Source organism: Crocuta crocuta, unplaced genomic scaffold (assembly GCF_008692635.1).
Source record: "Crocuta crocuta isolate KB4526 unplaced genomic scaffold, BGI_CrCroc_1.0 scaffold267, whole genome shotgun sequence".
Taxonomy (NCBI): Eukaryota; Metazoa; Chordata; class Mammalia; order Carnivora; family Hyaenidae; genus Crocuta; species Crocuta crocuta.
This window is the reverse complement of record NW_027531899.1, coordinates 4,533,433-4,550,265: the sequence shown is the minus strand read 5'-3', so window position 1 is coordinate 4,550,265 and position 16,833 is coordinate 4,533,433. Positions and strand designations below refer to the sequence as shown.

Here is a 16,833-nt window from a genome sequence, read left to right as displayed (position 1 = left end):
CAGCCCACTTCCGGGGAGGGAGGTGGAGGAGCCCCTCCCCACCGCCCACCGCCTGGCCCAACCCTCCGTTCTCACCCAGTGTACCTGGGCTGATCCATTCCCCAGAGCGCGCGGGGGAGGAGTGGTTCGGAGAGCCACAGTGGGTCCGACAAGTTTCTCCCCGAAAACTGGAAGCGTGCTCCTCATCTACGTTATTTCCGCTCATTAAAGTCCTGGAACAGGGCAGGGTGGGCTTGGAATAGGACAAGGAACGGAAGCGGGAAGAGGAGGAGCAAGCACCCCTCCCAGGCTTGGTGCGCGCCGCGCCCCCTACCCTCTCGGTACCAAGTAGGGGACGCGCGGGCCAGACGCGCCCAGACGGCCGCGATGGCGCCGATGGCCCGCGGGATCCCTTGTGGGGTGGGCCCTTTCCTAGTCTTTCGGGGCAGGGGCGCGGTCGTCTTCGTGTGGCTTTTCCTCGGCACCTTGTGCACAGGTACGGAGAGCGGGGCCTCTGGTGCGGCGGAGTGGAGGGAGGGCACTACAGAAGCGGGATGGATGAAGTTCTACACAGCCGAGCGGGCTGGAGGGCTGGGGGAGGGGGAGCGCCGAGACTAGGATCTCTGGGTCCCCAGGGTCTCGGGAATTCCTCTGGGTGCCAGGGTGAAGGGAATTCCCCATTCGAGCCAAGGAACGCTCCTCCGCCCTAGTTCAGAGATAGCAGGAAGTGAAACTCCCGGGACCGCGAACCCTGGAGCGGCAAGGAGAAAGGGACCCTTTGTGGTGTCGGGGTGACGGACCACCCGATCACTGGCGAAGGCCGGGATGGGAACTTGCGCGCACCCCAAGATTTCTAAGACTTGGGGTAACGGAGACTCGAGGGCTGGATCAGACGCCTCCTGGAGAAAGAGTTCAAGAAAGAGCGCCCAGGGTTTGGGTGGGTGTAGGACTAGGGACTCCCCAGGCCCTAGCCCCATCCGTGTCCCGAAGTATCTGCTTAAGGGTCTGGTGGGATGGACTTAGGGACTTGGTGTGAAACCATCAATAAAACCATCTTCTGCGGGCAGACTTTAACCTCCATCGGATGTTTGGGTGGCGATGTGGAGGGGATTTTATCTTTACCCAAGCACTTTTGGTGTGTTCATTTGAGATGGCTTCGGGTGTGGTGTGGTGGGAGGCTGATGGAGACATCATGGGGGCTTTAGCTACTCCATGTGCAAAAGAGATCAGTGAAACAGCTCCAGAATTCCACTCCCCACCTTCACCTCCACAATTCACAAGAGCCCCTGTAACTTGGAACCTTAAGTGGTTGTTTTTGCAGTAGGGCCTTGAGTGTGGTGGTCATTTGTGCTTTCCTGTTAAGGCCACAGAGAGAGGTCCTTTTCATGAGAGAATGGCTAAGGGAAGAGGGAGCTGGGGTGGCTGTAAGGCCACACTCTGGGAAGAGAGATGGACAGGAGGTTCCAAGGAATCTGGCTGTGTGACCTTGCACTTGCCACTTTAGCCCTATTGGGCCTGGAAAATGGGCATGATTATCTGAGCAGCCTCTCCGGTCCCAGGGATGAAGGAACAATGTGTGCTAGGAACTCTGTAAAACCATTACACTTGCAAGGGTCACACTGGTGACCAGTGATGTTACTCATTCCTGAGGCACTTCCCTGTGCTCACAGAGGCCCTTGCTGACTCTCCTCTTGCCCTCAGCTCCTGCCAACGCCATTCAGGTGACTGTGTCAGACCCCTACCACGTGGTGATCCTCTTCCAGCCCGTGACCCTGCCCTGCACCTACCAAGCGACCACGACTCCCACGGCACCCATTGTGATCTGGAAGTACAAGTCTTTCTGCCGGGACCGCATCGCCGATGCCTTCTCCCCCGCCAGTGTCGACAACCAGCTCAATGCCCAGCTGGCAGCTGGTAACCCAGGCTACAACCCCTATGTGGAGTGCCAGGACAGCATGCGCACCGTCAGGGTTGTGGCCACCAAACAGGGCAATGCTGTGACCCTGGGAGACTACTATCAGGGCCGGAGGATCACCATCACAGGAAGTATGTTGGGCAGGGTGGAGGACGGGGCGGGGCTTGCTTGGGTGGCAGGGCTGGCTCCCTTGTGTCCAACCTGGTGTCCAGCCCCTGAGAAGCTCTTGAGTACCAGTGTCTAAAAGGATTGATGAAGGGAGGGATCCTTCCTTCCATCCATCCATTCATCCATCTGAGCTTTATTTAACAACAAAGATTTATCGAGCACCTAACGTATACAGGTGCCGTTTGATGCTGGAAACACGTCAAATCCTTTCCCTCGTGGCTACTGCATTCCAGTGAGGGAGACAAACAAGATAACACAACCCGTGCTGTCAAGTGCTTAGAACGTAAAGATGGGTAATGAAGAGAGGCAGGGGTTCTAGAATGATACTAATACCAGCAACAGTATGTAAGAATGTATATAAGTAACAACTTATAAAGGGCCTCCTGTGTGCCAGGCTCACATCCAGGTTTAACTCATTTAGATCACACAGTCATTGTGTGAGGAGATTCTACTGTCATTGTATAGAGGTCCAGAGAGGTCCAGTGGCTTGTATGGGGTCACAAAGCTGGTGACAGAGCTGTGATCTAAGGCAGCCACTTTGGGTCTCATCTCCACCCGGGGTGGTCAGCAAAGGGCTCACCAGGGCCGTAACAGGAGTAAGCTGACGGGGCTAGAGATTTTAATGGATAAAGCCTATGACTGGCCAAGTACCTTACACAGTTTCTCCCAAGCAATCCTCGTGGTCACATTTTACACTCATAGCATCTCAGGTTCAGAGAGTTTAAGTGGCTGTCCAGGCGCACAGCTAAGAAGGGGCTGGAGCTGGGATTTGAACCCAGGCAGACCTCAGAAGCTTGGTCTTTAACCATAATGCTGCCGGTTAATAGGAAATGCCTTCTGGGACTAAGTAAAGGGCAGGTGGGGAGTCATTCATTCATTCATTCTTTCAGTGTTTATCAAGCGTCTGCTAAGTGGTAGGTGCTGTGGTAGGTGCTGTGGATGTAAGTGGCGATTAGGACAGCCAACGTCTCTCAAGGCGGGGATGTTCTAGTGAGTGAGACTGGCAGGAAACCAGCAGAGGGAATTTCAGGGAGTACTAAGCACTACAGAGCAAGCCAGCTAGGGCCTGGTGCTATATGGAATGAGTCAGGGGTGCACCTCTTAAGGTGTTTGGTGAATGTGGTTTTTGAAGGACCAGACCCTAGGGGTGCCTGGGTGGCTCAGTGGGTTAAGCTTCCGACTTTGGCTCAGGTCATGATCTCAAGGTACATGAGTTCAAGACCCGCATTGGGCTCTGTGTTGACATCTCAGNGTAGGTGCTGTGGATGTAAGTGGCGATTAGGACAGCCAACGTCTCTCAAGGCGGGGATGTTCTAGTGAGTGAGACTGGCAGGAAACCAGCAGAGGGAATTTCAGGGAGTACTAAGCACTACAGAGCAAGCCAGCTAGGGCCTGGTGCTATATGGAATGAGTCAGGGGTGCACCTCTTAAGGTGTTTGGTGAATGTGGTTTTTGAAGGACCAGACCCTAGGGGTGCCTGGGTGGCTCAGTGGGTTAAGCTTCCGACTTTGGCTCAGGTCATGATCTCAAGGTACATGAGTTCAAGACCCGCATTGGGCTCTGTGTTGACATCTCAGAGCCTGGAGCCTGCTTCGGATTCTGTTGTCTCCCTCTCTCTCTGCTCCTCCCCAGCTTGCACTCTCTCTCTCTCTCTCCCAAAAATAAGTAAACATTAAGAAGAGAGAGAGAAGGACCTAAAGAATCTGGGGGAAGGTGATGGGCTGTAGTGAGCTGATGAACGCTCAACCCACATAATGGATTTACCCTTTCATTGTCTTAAACAAGGATTAGAGATTTAATCTTGGGCATGGGGACAGAGGAGGGAAGGGAATGTCCCTTTGCAGACTCCGAGAGACCAGGCGGGCCATGGATCACACTCCTTCCCTCCATCTAGACCATGGATGGAAGGCCGGGTGCCAGGGATCTGGTCTGTCAGTTGTGCTTGGGGGAGGGACCAGAACAGCTTGCCCTGACTTTTCACAAGCAGCTCAGCCCAAAGCATCCTGCTGTTCTTGAGCTCAGAGAGCTTCTTGGGGGTTCAGCGTGTATAGACCCCTCCCCTATAACCAGGGCCCTCTCTGGCCTGAGGCGTGACTGCCCCACAGTCCTGTCCGGACAACCTCAAGCTGAGAGTGTCCTTGAAGGCTAGCTGGAATCGTGCCCTCTGTACTGAGGCTGAAACTCCAGAGTGACCCTCAGGCTCTCCTCTTGCCCTGGGTAGACTCTCCTTGCTCCAGAGGCCCAACGTGCCTGCGTGTTTCAAGCTGCCTTGACGTGCTCTCGTGTTTGATACAGGCTGAAATGTGTAAATACCCATTGTGTGTAAGTCCTCTCAGGAAATCTGGGAGCTGCGGGAGCTTCCTCCATTTCAGCTTTGAGGATGAAGAAAAGGGGATCTCCTTTTGGTGTTCCTGAGGCCACCAGCTGTCCAGCTTTTAACTGGAGGTTGTCCTAGGCAAACCATAATGGTGTGTCCCTCAGCTCAGGGTGGCCGTGGCTACCCCTCCATGCCTTCTTGCTTTGGGTGACATGGAGCGCCATGATGGGAGGCTTGTTTCTACCTCGTCAGGCTACATGGGGCTCATGTGCGTCCCCCCTTCCCCCCCACCCCAGTAGCACTAGAAAGCCCAGGGACCCCTGGGATGAGGGCTGCTTCTGCCTGGGGCGGACAGGGAACCAGAGGCTCAGAGATGTGGAGGAGCCCCTGCCTCGTTCTCAACTGGAGACCCCCATCTCCTGGCACGTAAAACAATGAGGGCAGTGCCCAGCCTGAGTGAGTCAGGACCACACATAGACCAGGAACAGGGTGCGCCTTGCAGGAAGGAGGTGGGCCTGGGCCTTAGAACTGATCAAAAGAAGCTGGAAAGCCCTATTTTTTGTGGGTTTTGAAAGTGTTACACAGGCTCAGAGAAAACATTGAGGCTGGCATCCGGCCCACAGGAGCCAGGAGATTTCAACTCCTGGCCTGTGAACTTTTGCTGGAGCGGGGGATTCCCATCCACCTCTTCGGCACGGGGTAGGGACCTCCCCCTGAGCTCTGGTTTTGGAGACGTGGTTGGAGTCTGATTTAAGGACGCAGGTGGAGAAATGATGGGCCGAGACGGTGTTCTGGACAATCAGGAAGATTTGGGAGCACGCAGTTTAGCGTTTTCAATGGATTTAGTGAAAGAAGACATGGAAAGGGACCCAGTACAGAGGAAGAGCTCAATAGTCAGAGGATGTGCGATTGTGGAGGGGAGTAGTGCCCTCCACTCCTTCACAGCTGCTCGGAAGGTCACCTTACACGAAGGGCTTAACTGGTCACCCCTTGAATATGTACAACCTCCGCCTCCACTCTGGCGCTTTCCGTCTGCTTCTCTGATCTGGTTTCTCCATACTCCTTATCACCATCTGATATGCAGTATATTTAAGTTTTTTATTTGTCTTTCGTTCCCAGTGAGGATCTGAGCTCTGTCAGAGCAGGGATTTACATCTGCTCTCTGTAGCAGGGGTTCTCACACTTGTCAGTTGTAGGGTCTCTCCGCTCTCAAATACTTCAGAGAACTTCGCTTTTCTAACTAGCAAACAGAGAAGCTTAAAAAATACTTAAAATGACAATAACCACTTCGTTATAGGCTAATAGAAATAACATGCTTTTTGTGGAAAAAGAACCATATTTTCCAAACCCAAGCAAAAACCTTTAATGAAAAGTGTGGCATTGCTTTAGTTTTATATTTTTGCACATCTCCTTCAAATCTGCCTGAGCAGAAGCAGCTGGCCTCTCAAAGTGGCTGCTGCGTTCAGTCAGCTGAGACAGCCCAGGATCTGGAAAACTTCCTGGCACACGCATGAGAGATTGAGTGAAAAAGGCAAATAACACCTTAGTAGTATTATGATGATAACTTTGACCTCAAGGACACCCCCCTCCCCGCCCAAAAAGATTTGGGTGAACCCTGGGGCCTATCGATCCCACTTTGAGGACTGCCATTCTCTGGTACCCCAGTTGCCTCAGGTATGCCCAGAACATGGGGTACATTCGGTAATTACGTGTTGAATATTGAATGAATGTCTCAAGTGTCTGTTTGAAGACAGCCATGTGCCCGGAATTCTGGGACAGACACCAGGTGCTAAGGGAGGTGGGCGTGAAGAGGGAAGGGGTTCCTTTCCAGGTCCTGGCTAAGGCCCCATGTCAAGCCCTGGAGACTCAGTAGTGGTTGAGACAGGCCGGGTTCTGCCTGCATGGAGCCCGCATTCCTGTGGGCGTGGGGCACGGAGGGCCAGCCCCTGAGGTGGCCGATAACACCTCAGCAGTCAGGTGGGGGTTACGCTTGCAGGCTGGAACGGCCCTGTGAGCATCTAGGACCCCGATGTCGGGCAGGTGTGGGCCCAGTGTCTTGGTGGGCGGTGAAGAGGCCACTGTGTCTGCATTCTAGTGAGCAAAGGAGAACAGTGGGTGTGAGGCTGGTGTGGTAGCCAGTGGCCAGATCTTGCCAGGGGCCTTGTGGGCTGGGTAGGGCGTTTGGAGGGGTGTAGGAGGACCTCGGCAACAGGGTTCCCTACAGGCATGAGGCCTTTTGATAAAGGAAGAGGCCACAACTTTCATTACTTCGGCAGTGGACTGATGCCCGGTGGGTCCCAGGCGGTGCAGACTGGGGCAACACACTTCATACCTTCAGGGTCCACATGGGGAAGGGCAGTGGGTGCCTTAGTCAAATCGGGAGGAGCCAGAGCTCCCAGGGCTGGTGGGGGTGGGGTGGGGTCCTCCGGGAGTCGCCTTTGGTCCCACCCTACCCCACACAGGTGAATGCCTGAAGGGGTTTTAACTAATTAGGGCCCCAGGAGTAGAGAGGAAACCGGATGTGCTGAAAGACTTTCATTACTGCCGTAATTGACAGGCTCCTGGCCCGCCTGAGCGTCCCAAGCCCTGGGCCTGACCTGGAATGTGGGGCTGGCGACTCGGGAACTAGGGGTGGCCCGAGTCTCTCCCATAGCCGCTCGTTCCCAGGCCTGGGCGGCTCCCGATTCCCAGAATCTGGCCTTTGCATCTCTGCCTCGCCACCCCAGACCCCTGCCCCTGGGTCTACCCCAGGCTCTGCGGTGGTTCATGTCGGAGGAGTCCTCTTGGCTCTGAGAGGTGGTGAGAGGATGGCTCAAAATCTGCAGCCCTCTGGATCCAGCTCCACTGCCGAGGACTCTTACGACTTGGGTCGGATTAGGTAACCTCGCCGGACCTCTTTTCTCATCTACAGAACAGGAAAGGTAACAGGACCCACCTCACAGACTAGTTGAAATACCCTATGTTAAGTAAGTGGTTACAACAGAGTCTAAAAAGTAGCACACCCTTGGTACGAATCATTTAATGTTCCCTTGGTCGCCCAGTAGCCCTGCTCTCTTGCCCTCTTCCCGACATGCTCCCGGGGAGGCCCCGATGCCCTCCCCCGGGGCGTCCTCACCCGTCTCCTGTTGCAGATGCCGACCTGACCTTTGACCAGACGGGCTGGGGGGACAGCGGTGTGTATTACTGCTCCGTGGTCTCAGCTCAGGACCTCCAGGGGAACAACGAGGCCTACGCAGAGCTCATCGTCCTGGGTGAGTGGGCTTGGCCCCCGCGGGCCTGGGAAGGGGGTGGAAGTGGGACCGGGGCCCCTTCTTCAGCCACTTGTGTATGTCTGCCGTCTGCCCTCTGCCCTGCAGCTCGCTCTCTGGACTCTGTCGCCTGCTTCGCTCTCCCCTCATGGCACCACCAGTCACTGGGGCTTCTCTCTGCCCTGCACCCCAGGCAGGGACCCCTCCCCTCAACAACTCAGATAAGCCAGAGCCACACTGACAGTGGAGAGCACTGGGGATTCTACCCCTTCCTGGTCTCCTTTTCAAAAAAATCTTGAGATTCTCAGAGTTAATCGGTGGTGAGTGAGGAGGGAAGGTGGTATGTCTAAGGGAGGGAAGGCTGGAGCCACCCGCTGCCATGCGTGGAAGGGCCGCTGCCATTAGCCAGGTGCTGTGTTACCGGCCAACACATATAGTCGTGTGACACGTGCTATATGTGAGGCCTGTGCTGTACGTGTGGTGCTGCTGGGCTGGCCGTTGCCATCATCACACGCGTGATGCAAGGAAACTCATGTGTGAGTGAGCACACACATGATGGGGGACATGCTCCAGGGTGTTCGGATCACAGCAGAGCTCACGTGTAGGTGACCAGAGAATGCTGTCCTTTTGTCAGATGCACATTCTACGTCAGCATTTCCCAAAATGTAGTGTCAGGACCCGCTTAACGCCTTAAACAACTATCGAGGATCTCGAAGAGGTGCTGTAGACGTTTCTGTGGATTGTTGCAAATTGAAGGCAGAAAGTGCATGAGGCACGTGAGCACCCGATCCATTGTTACCGGAGCGATGAGGTCGCCATGCGGCACGGAGCCTCTGGAAAACCCCCGTGCACCTGCGAGACAGGGCGTGTGAACGATGGCGTGGTGTCATTCTGAGAGGACTTTCAGCCTCGCGGACAGGACCACACTTTGGGAACCACTGGCTTGCATGCTAGAACCATCTTGGGTGGGCAGGTGGCATGGAGTACATGGGCTCCTCTGGGGGGAGCCTTGTTGACCTAGAGCTGGAGTGTGGGTACCCCGGCGATACGACGCCTGTGGGGCACAGGGCAGCCAGCGGCACTAGCGGGCCATGGAATGTGCATATGGGACAGACCGCGTGCAAGGAGATTGAACTTGAGGCCACACTACGACTTTGATGGGCTGTTGGCACTTCTGCCTTCATGGGCCAGTAAGAGCTCTGTATTAAAAATACATGTTTTATGATTGCATTGCTGTAAATTCATTACCATATATTCAGTATTACTCTATTTTTTTTCTAGTTTAAAATAAAACTAAAACATTTTCATGGGCCCTAGGGCACTGTGCCACCTCTGCCTGATGGACCAGGACTGTCCCTATCACATGACATGGAGCCCTTTGGGGCGATAGGACCCGTGTATGTGGGAAAGGTGGAGTGCCCCTGTGGAGGTGGAAGCTTCAGAACCACGGGATATGTTCTGGAACCCTTTGGGGCAACAGAATTCCCCAGGGCATGAGAGAGTGGGTAAATTCTGTGGTGGAAGCCTTCTGGAAAACAGCACTCACGTGGTGGGGGGCACGCGCCAGGAACTGTGTGCCCGGACCCTGCTAGGCCCCTAGCCCCTCTGCTTTAGGACACCTTCACCCTGATGAGCCTAGAGCGTGGCTTCAGGGTAGGGGCAGGCTGGGCTGGCCCCTGCCAGCATAATCTGTCTTTCTTTTGTCCCTCCAGGCAGGACCTCGGGGGTGGCAGAGCTCTTACCTGGTTTTCAGGCGGGGCCCATGGAAGGTACGGGGTGGCGTCCCCCCCGACACCACTTAATGATGCTAAGTATTCTCCCTCACCCTAAACACCACTCTCTGTGGACCCCCACTAACCTCACCTGACTCCAGCTCCGTGGCATCTAGTGACCCGGCTCTGGGATTCGGGGTGGGCTGGGCTGGCTGAGCAGGGGCCTGGGGTGTAGGCAGGGCGCTCCTGGTGACTGGTGCCTGCGGTACTCTCCTAGAGATGAGGGTCTGGGCAGCTGGCTCTCTGTCTCTTCTCTGAGGCTCCATCCTGTCCTTCCTCCAGCCAGGTCACCCTTCGTTTTCTGCCTTGCCAGATGAGCCCAGTGCCAGTTCCCTAAATTGAGGACTGGCCTGGGTCACAGAGGGTGGGCGTCCCTCAGCTGCTGCGCCCCAGCTTCTGGCTTGGAGAATCCAGCAGGGGAGCATCGCCCCACCCGCGACTCTGTACTGCCCCGCTGCGCCTGTGGCCCCGTGGCCCCCCAGGCCTCCTGCCCATGGCCTTTTCTCCTCTCTCCGCAGACTGGCTGTTCGTGGTCGTGGTCTGCCTGGCTGTCTTCCTTGTCTTCCTCCTGCTGGGCATCTGCTGGTGTCAGTGCTGCCCCCACACGTGCTGCTGTTACGTCAGGTGCCCCTGCTGCCCGGAGAAGTGCTGCTGCCCGGAGGCCCGTAAGTGCCCCTCACACGCCCGCCCCTGCAGGCCTCTCTCCTGGGCTTCAGGGGAGGAGGTAGCCCGGGACAGTATCATTGGACAGTGTCACTGTTCTGGAGGGTCTGAACAATCTGGGGCAAAGTGGGCCACGGAGGGTCTGCTGTCCTTGATGCTCATTTGATCTACTTCAGCTTTTTATTCACTTCAGATTTTCACTGACTTGGGAGTTGTTTTGAAAGCACATGGTTAAAAAAAAAATTTCAAATAGTGCAAAACGTCATTCTCAACAAAATCTGAAATGAAAAAAGACACTGGACGAGGTTTACGGCACGCTATAATTTACAGTTTTAAAAGCCCACGTCCACACCGGCACTCTGGGACTTAGGCGGGTGCTGTGTTTGAGGCCAGCTCTAGAACATCAGAGTAGGTGTGGCTGTGGACGGAAGGGGGAAGAGCAGACAAAACCGGAAAGGGGGAAGCCAAGAGGGCAAGTCTCCCTCTTGCCACTGGCCCATCTCCCCTCCTCAGGGACATGAGTGCTGCCAGTTCCTCCCAGAATGTCCGGGTACCTCCCTGCACAGGTGGAGGGGTAAGGCCTGGCCAGACATGTCACCTGCTTGGAAGCCTAATGAGCAACCTCTCCTTGTGTGTCTGGTACTTGGCGCAGGGCTCAGCCTACAGAAAATGTTCCTTACCCACTAGCTGTTGGACATGTTGCTGTCAGCACTGGTAATGACCAAGGGCCAGGAAGCACCTTGGAGCCCTGGCCGGGACACCGTGTGACCTCACACAAGCAGCACTCCCTCTCCCAGCTCGTTTCCTTCTTTGCAAGGTCCCCGCATAAGGCATTTGAACACGAAGGGAAGACTGCGTGTGAGCGCCCAGGACAGGGCTGTGGCTCAGTCCGTACTGGCTACTTTTAGGACCTTGAACTCCGCAGTGAGCAAGCTGGTACCTCAAAGGCTGCCCAGAGGAAAATCCGCTGCTCTCTGGAGGCTGATGCCGGCCAACCTGTTCCTCTTGTCATTTTTAGTTGAGAGCTTCGTGGTCAGGCAGGAGATTAGTTCACATGACAGGTGAGGAGAGACCCTCTCCCCAGGGGCTGCACCCAGGTTTGCAGTTACCCCACTAACTGAGGCTGGGGCCAGGATGGCGTGTCCCCAGGCCACGTTTCCTCCATCCTGAGACCCTGACACCTCTAACAGAGGACCTGGGTTGTGGGCCAGGTCCACAGCTCCCAGCCAGTTAGGAAATTGATCCAGTTCCCACGGTTAGGTAGGAAATTGCCAGATCACCTGACCTACCGAGGGGCTTCTCCTGGGGTTGCTGAGTGCTGAGCCTTCTGTTCCAAACTGAAGAGGAGGAAGCTTTCTGCGCCTCCCATTTCCCCATCCCAATCCCAGGAAGGAAGCAGCCTGCTCGGGCCGGTGACTTTGACACAAGAGGAACCCCTGGAACCCAGCCTCTTGCCTGGGGAGGAAGGCGGCAAGGAGGATGTGCCCTTGAGCTGTCCAGCCTCGAATCAGGCGGGGGCAGGGTAGGAGTGGGTGGGGCCCTCGGCCTGGCAACTAGAGGAGGTGCTTTGCTACTTGGCAGGGGAAAGTGAACTCCAAGGCTCCCATGCTTCTGCCTCAGGCGGATTCCCACTGCATCTGGGCCTGGAGAAGCTGGCCTCCCCAGCCATGCGAGGGGAGTGGGCATGGGATTCCCCCCCAGATGATGCATTTTCTGGAAGGGAATACTTGAATCCAGCTAGAGGGTCCAGCCGGTGGACTTCACCTATAGGGGCTTCTTCACACCCTACTGCTCTTGAAGGACATAGGCCGCAGGTGGCCCCGTCTGCTGATATGGTGGCTAGAGAGCTGGGGTTTTATGTAAAACCTTGTCAGATGGTGGCAAACCATCATGTAGTCCAACACACTGGCTTGCCAGATTGGAGTCATGGGCTGCCAGTGCACACCCCCTGCCCAAAACCTGGGTCAGGAAATACAAAGGTGGCGTCGATTCAATGAAGATGATGTCCTGAGTCTCAGGGACCCTGTAGAAACCAATCCAAGTGCCTAGGGAAGCCCCACGGCTGGGGGATTGGGAAGAAGGTCCAGGCATGTGTTCCTGCAGACCTTCTAACACAGCAAAGGGCAGCATGGGTCCTGGCTACCTTCTCCTATTGTGTGTCCTCCCTAGTGTATGCTGCTGGCAAAGCCGCCACCTCAGGCGTCCCAAGCATCTACGCCCCCAGCACCTATGCTCACCTCTCCCCTGCCAAGTCCCCACCCCCACCAGCCATGATTCCCATGGGCCCCATCTACAATGGGTACCCCGGAGACTTCGACAGAAACAGCTCAGGTGAGGCCTGGGGGAGCGGGGAGCAGCTGGGCAGGGGGTAGGCTGGCCATTTGGGTCCTAAGGGGTCTGGGGCTGGAAGAAGAGGGGATTAGAGGCAGGGGAGAGGAGGCTGGGTATGGGTTGCTCCAGGTGGACAGCCACTGACCATCATCTCCCTTAGTTGGCGGCCACAGCTCCCAGGTACCCCTGCTTCGTGACACAGACAGCAGTGTGACCTCTGGTAAGAACCCCTGTTAGAAGACTGGACATGCCTTGAGGGGAGGGAGGTGGGTCCGCATCTGTTCTCCTAAACCGACGGCCTCCATCCCCTGTCCTTAGAAGTCCGCAGCGGCTACAGAATTCAGGCCAGCCAGCAGGACGACTCCATGCGGGTCCTGTACTACATGGAAAAAGAGCTGGCCAACTTTGACCCTTCTCGACCTGGTGCCCCCAATGGCCGCGTAGAGCGGGGTGAGTGGGAGCCTTGGGGTTTGAGGGGTTCCTGAGTGGGGAGGGAGAACCATGACACTGCCCTATGCATGCTTGTGGCAAATCCTGGGCATAGTCCCTCCTTCCCTACCACAGCCACAGTGAGAAGTGTACAGGACCATTCATGTCAACATTTAAAAGATGAGAAGTCTAGGGCCCCCTAGAAAGTGTATGGGCCAAGTGGGTGACGCTGCTGGAGTTCTGACCTCCCAGCAGTCAGTGACACTTCCCTTTCGCTACAGCCATGAGTGAAGTCACCTCCCTCCACGAGGATGACTGGAGATCCCGGCCATCCCGAGGTACTGCCCTTACCCCAATCCAGGATGAGGAATGGGGTTACCACTCCCCTCGGAGTCCCAGGCGGTGGGAGCAAGAGGCCCCCGTGGAGCGTCCAGGGAGTGGCTGGGGGGCTGGGCGGCCCCGTGCTCGATCTGTGGATGCTCTGGATGACCTCACCCGGCCAAGCTCTGCTGAATCTGGGAGGAGGTCTCCCCCAAGTAGGGGGAGGAGAGGCCAAGCCCATGGACGTCCCAGAAGCCGAAGCCGGGATGACCTCTATGACCAGGATGACCCAAGGGAATTTCCACACTCCCGAGATCCCCGCTACGATGACTTCAGGTCTAGAGACCGCCCTCATGCTGACCCGAGGGCCCGCTACCACCGCTCCCGGGACCCTCGGGAAGACAGCTCCAGGTCTGGGGACCCCCAATATGATGGGCGGCTATTAGAAGAGGCCTTGAGGAAAAAGGGGCCAGCTGAGAGGAGGAGACCTTACAGGGAGGAAGAGGAGGAGGCCTACTACCCTCCAGCGCCTCCCCCTTACTCTGAGACGGACTCCCAGGCCTCACGGGAGCGGAGGCTTAAGAAGGTAAGTGAACGGCCCTCCCTGGCTTGAAGACCCTTCCTGGATCCTCTCTTCCTGTCGTTGCCAGCTCACACCCTCTTATTTTCTCCCTTGCAGAACTTGGCCCTGAGTCGGGAAAGTTTAATCGTCTGATCTCACGTTTTGTATGTACCTTTTGTACTTTTTTTTTTTAATTTGAGAGACTACTGATTATCTTGCCCTCCTAAGTCTAATAAAACTTATGATCACAAGGCCTGTGTCTAGAGGGAAGTGTTTGTTTTCCTGCACGAGTGGGGTAGCCAGGGAAGCTGCTGTGGCTGAGTGTGCGTGTGCATGCCTGCGAGTCTGCAAAAGGCTGTGTCCGCTCTTCTCCCAGGACTTGCATCCTGGGCCAGGAGGAAAGCACCGGCTTTGCTTTCCTCCCCAGGCCAGGAGTACGTGCCCCACGCAGACTCCGCCCGGCCCTACGTGCGCGCCCGGGCCCCGCCCAGACGTGCGCATGCGCCCCAGTCCCCCGCCTTCGNATACCCTCGGCCCCGGGTCCTAGCGGCATCCCAGCTCCAGACCCGGCTGGGCGGGACGGGGGCCGTGCACCTGGGCGAAGGGGCGGGGGCGGCCCTGACCCCCTCTCCTTCCCGTCCGCCCCGCAGTCACGACAAGGGACCCGAGGCAGACGAGGGCGTCGAGCTGCAGGAAGGTGAGTACTCGAGGGGTCCACCGGGTCTGCGGCCTGCGCCCGTGGAGGGGACTGGGGGCGCCTAGGCCGCGTGACCGCTGACCATCCCCCCCCCTCCTCCAACCGCAGGCGGGGACGGCCCTGGGGCGGAGGAGCAGACGGCGGTGGCCATCGCCAGCGTCCAGCAGGCGGCGTTTGGCGACCACAACATCCAGTACCAGTTCCGCACAGAGAATAATGGAGGACAGGTGAGGCTCCGAGCCGGGAGCCCGCGGGCAAGTGGAGTGCTGAGCAGAGGGTCGAGCAGACGGGCTGGGAGGGGCTCGGTCCTGGCCCCTGCCGGGACCCCAGAACCGATCTCGCTGCTCTGCTGCCCCCTGCAGGTGACGTACCGCGTAGTCCAGGTGACTGACGGTCAGCTGGATGGCCAGGGCGACACGGCCGGCGCCGTCAGTGTTGTGTCTACGGCTGCCTTCGCAGGGGGGCAGCAGGCTGTGACCCAGGTGGGTGTGGATGGGGCAGCCCAGCGTCCTGGCCCCACTGCTGCATCTGTGCCCCCGGGTCCCGCAGCGCCCTTCCCACTGGTAAGTGCCCACAATCCCTGGGGGGATGGAGAGGGGACACTGACTCTTGGGGATCCCCAGGGGGTGGAGCACAGATGCTGCCTTTAGATTGTCAGGCTGTGTCAAATCCCTGTTCTGCAAGGTGAAACTTGGGTCAGGAGCTTTGAAACGTCCTTTTTTCTTTCTGTAAAATGGGGATGAGGGTAACAGGAAAGCCTCCTAGAGGTGAAAATGGATCGACCCATCAGGTGATCACTGAGTACCTGCTGAGTTCCGGGGCTAGGACACAGGGCAGAGTGGCAGCAGAGAGGGGGTTTCCCGTTCTCAGAGGATGCAGTGAATGTCAGACCCAGCAACACGGGAGCGGGTGGGGGAACAGAGATGGCTAAGGGTGGCCTCTGTGTCCTCCTACTCCCCAGGCCGTAATCCAAAATCCCTTCAGCAATGGCGGCAGCCCTGCAGCCGAGGCTGTCAGTGGGGAGGCCCGCTTTGCCTATTTCCCAGCATCCAGTGTGGGAGACACCACAGCTGTGTCCGTACAGACCACAGACCAGAGCTTGCAGGCCGGAGGTAAAGGGAGGAAGGGGCCAGGGCGGAAGGCAGGGGAGGCAGCAGGCCTAGCAGGGAGGGAAGCCCCCTCACCGGTTCTGACTGCCCCCCAGTGTTTGCACTAACCCCTGCTTTCGCTGCAGGCCAGTTCTACGTCATGATGACGCCCCAGGACGTGCTTCAGACAGGAACACAGAGGACGATTGCACCTCGGACACACCCCTACTCCCCGTATGTGCGGGAGGCCTGTTCCCAGGAACGGGGGACCCTGGGAGGACATGGTGTGAGGGGACCAGCGGAAGGGAAGGTTTTCTGGAATGGGAGCCAGGCAGCTGAGCACACAGCAAGCAGTCAGTGTGTTTTCTGGGTCTGTTTCTCCTTCTCGAGTATAAGTAAGGAAATGGTCATTTTTCTTTCTCTGCATAAGAGTTCATTTTGCACAGCTAATTCTCAAGGCTGATTCCTTAGTAGGTGTTTAGACATACAGTACCTGAGAGAATATGTGCCCATCTTTTTCCTTTTTTAGGAAAATTGACGGAACCAGAACACCACGGGATGAAAGAAGGAGGGCCCAGCACAACGAAGGTAAGGTCAGGGTGGCGTTTCTGGGCCTCACCGGCACAGCCAGGCCTGGTGCTTGTGTCACACAGATCAGCGACATGCCAAAAGTGCGCAAGAGGTGTTTGTTGATTGCTGGGAGAGTAGAAAAACAGGTAGAAGTTCATTGTCAGGAACAGATAGGCAGGAGGCGTGAATTGAAGCGTGTTTTGTCATCTTGACTAGTGATCTTGAGTTAACGGTCAACATCTGTAATGGCATATTTCACATTCACATACGGATTTCCTGCCTCTTTAAAAATCGCGTTGATTTGTTGCCTCTAGAAGTATCTTTCCGCTGGCAGCTGTCATTGAGCTCGAGTCCCTCATTCCCTCACTGCCCTGCCTACCTGACTTCTAGAAGATGTGCCTCTGGCTGGCTGAGGCCGGAGTGTCATGCCTTTGGTAAACACCAAAGCCCACCCTACAGTCGTTTTGGCCCTTGATGCTGTCCCCTAGTTCCCCACCCCAAGCCCTGCCCCCAGTCTGTAGCGCTGTTGCGGACATGGCTGCACGCAAGTAGGGTAGCATTTAGGTGTGGACAGTCGTCTTAGCAAACATTTCCTGAAGGTGGATTCTGCTGGGCAGTGAGCACGCCCCCCACGCTGGGTCTGGAGCGCGGTCTGCAGCATCAGGGAGGCAGAAAGGAGTTCAGGCTGGTTTCTTCCCCAGAGAGGTGGCCTTTGGGAGTGCCTGCCAGGCAGAGGGGGCGGGCACAGGCTGGGGGGCAGGCGGGGTGGGCTG

The 16,833-nt window shown here is 56.6% G+C and overlaps 3 protein-coding genes across 4 annotated transcripts in view; 2 read left to right on the top strand and 1 right to left on the bottom strand.

Annotated features, from left to right (window-relative positions):
• The first annotated feature begins 298 nt into the window (after positions 1–298).
• LSR (lipolysis stimulated lipoprotein receptor) lies at positions 299–13,958 on the top strand. 2 transcript variants are annotated; one of them, XM_077773738.1, is made up of 10 exons: positions 299–475; positions 1,681–2,025; positions 7,511–7,630; positions 9,340–9,396; positions 9,918–10,064; positions 12,232–12,393; positions 12,554–12,613; positions 12,712–12,843; positions 13,104–13,729; positions 13,823–13,958. In XM_077773738.1, the coding sequence occupies exons 1-10, from the start codon at positions 367–369 to the stop codon at positions 13,856–13,858; spliced, it is 1,794 nt and encodes a 597-aa protein (XP_077629864.1). In that variant the 5' UTR covers positions 299–366; the 3' UTR covers positions 13,859–13,958. The 2 variants fall into 2 exon arrangements, with proteins under 2 accessions (XP_077629864.1, XP_077629865.1); XM_077773739.1 differs by lacking the exon at positions 9,340–9,396 and having other exon boundaries at positions 300–475.
• Positions 7,402–9,922, bottom strand: LOC144239673 (uncharacterized). The gene is made up of 2 exons (XM_077773838.1): positions 9,491–9,922; positions 7,402–8,479 (listed from the first exon to the last, which is right to left on the bottom strand). The coding sequence occupies exons 1-2, from the start codon at positions 9,663–9,665 to the stop codon at positions 8,310–8,312; spliced, it is 345 nt and encodes a 114-aa protein (XP_077629964.1). The 5' UTR covers positions 9,666–9,922; the 3' UTR covers positions 7,402–8,309.
• An 80-nt stretch (positions 13,959–14,038) lies between the features above and the next one.
• The window catches only part of USF2 (upstream transcription factor 2, c-fos interacting), a 9,290-nt gene continuing 6,495 nt past the window's right edge, over positions 14,039–16,833 (top strand). The window contains exons 1-6 of the mRNA XM_077773642.1: positions 14,039–14,402; positions 14,511–14,629; positions 14,765–14,965; positions 15,364–15,514; positions 15,637–15,724; positions 16,020–16,078. Of these exons, the coding sequence (XP_077629768.1) occupies positions 14,039–14,402; positions 14,511–14,629; positions 14,765–14,965; positions 15,364–15,514; positions 15,637–15,724; positions 16,020–16,078 (982 nt within the window). The remainder of the gene's footprint in view (positions 14,403–14,510; positions 14,630–14,764; positions 14,966–15,363; positions 15,515–15,636; positions 15,725–16,019; positions 16,079–16,833) is intronic.

What these genes read in the sequence shown, in the direction of transcription:
- LSR (XM_077773738.1), top strand. Translation starts at nt 367, where the DNA reads ATGGCGCCGATGGCCCGCGGGATCCCTTGTGGGGTGGGCCCTTTCCTA. An exon ending in GAGGATCACCATCACAGGAA is followed by an intron (nt 2,026 to 7,510) that starts GTATGTTGGGCA and finishes CTCCTGTTGCAG; the next exon opens with ATGCCGACCTGACCTTTGAC. An exon ending in TCAGGCGGGGCCCATGGAAG is followed by an intron (nt 9,397 to 9,917) that starts GTACGGGGTGGC and finishes CTCTCTCCGCAG; the next exon opens with ACTGGCTGTTCGTGGTCGTG.
- LOC144239673 (XM_077773838.1), bottom strand. Translation starts at nt 9,665, where the DNA reads ATGGAGCCTCAGAGAAGAGACAGAGAGCCAGCTGCCCAGACCCTCATC. An exon ending in TGCCACGGAGCTGGAGTCAG is followed by an intron (nt 8,480 to 9,490) that starts GTGAGGTTAGTG and finishes CCTGTCTCGCAG; the next exon opens with GTGCACGGGGGTTTTCCAGA.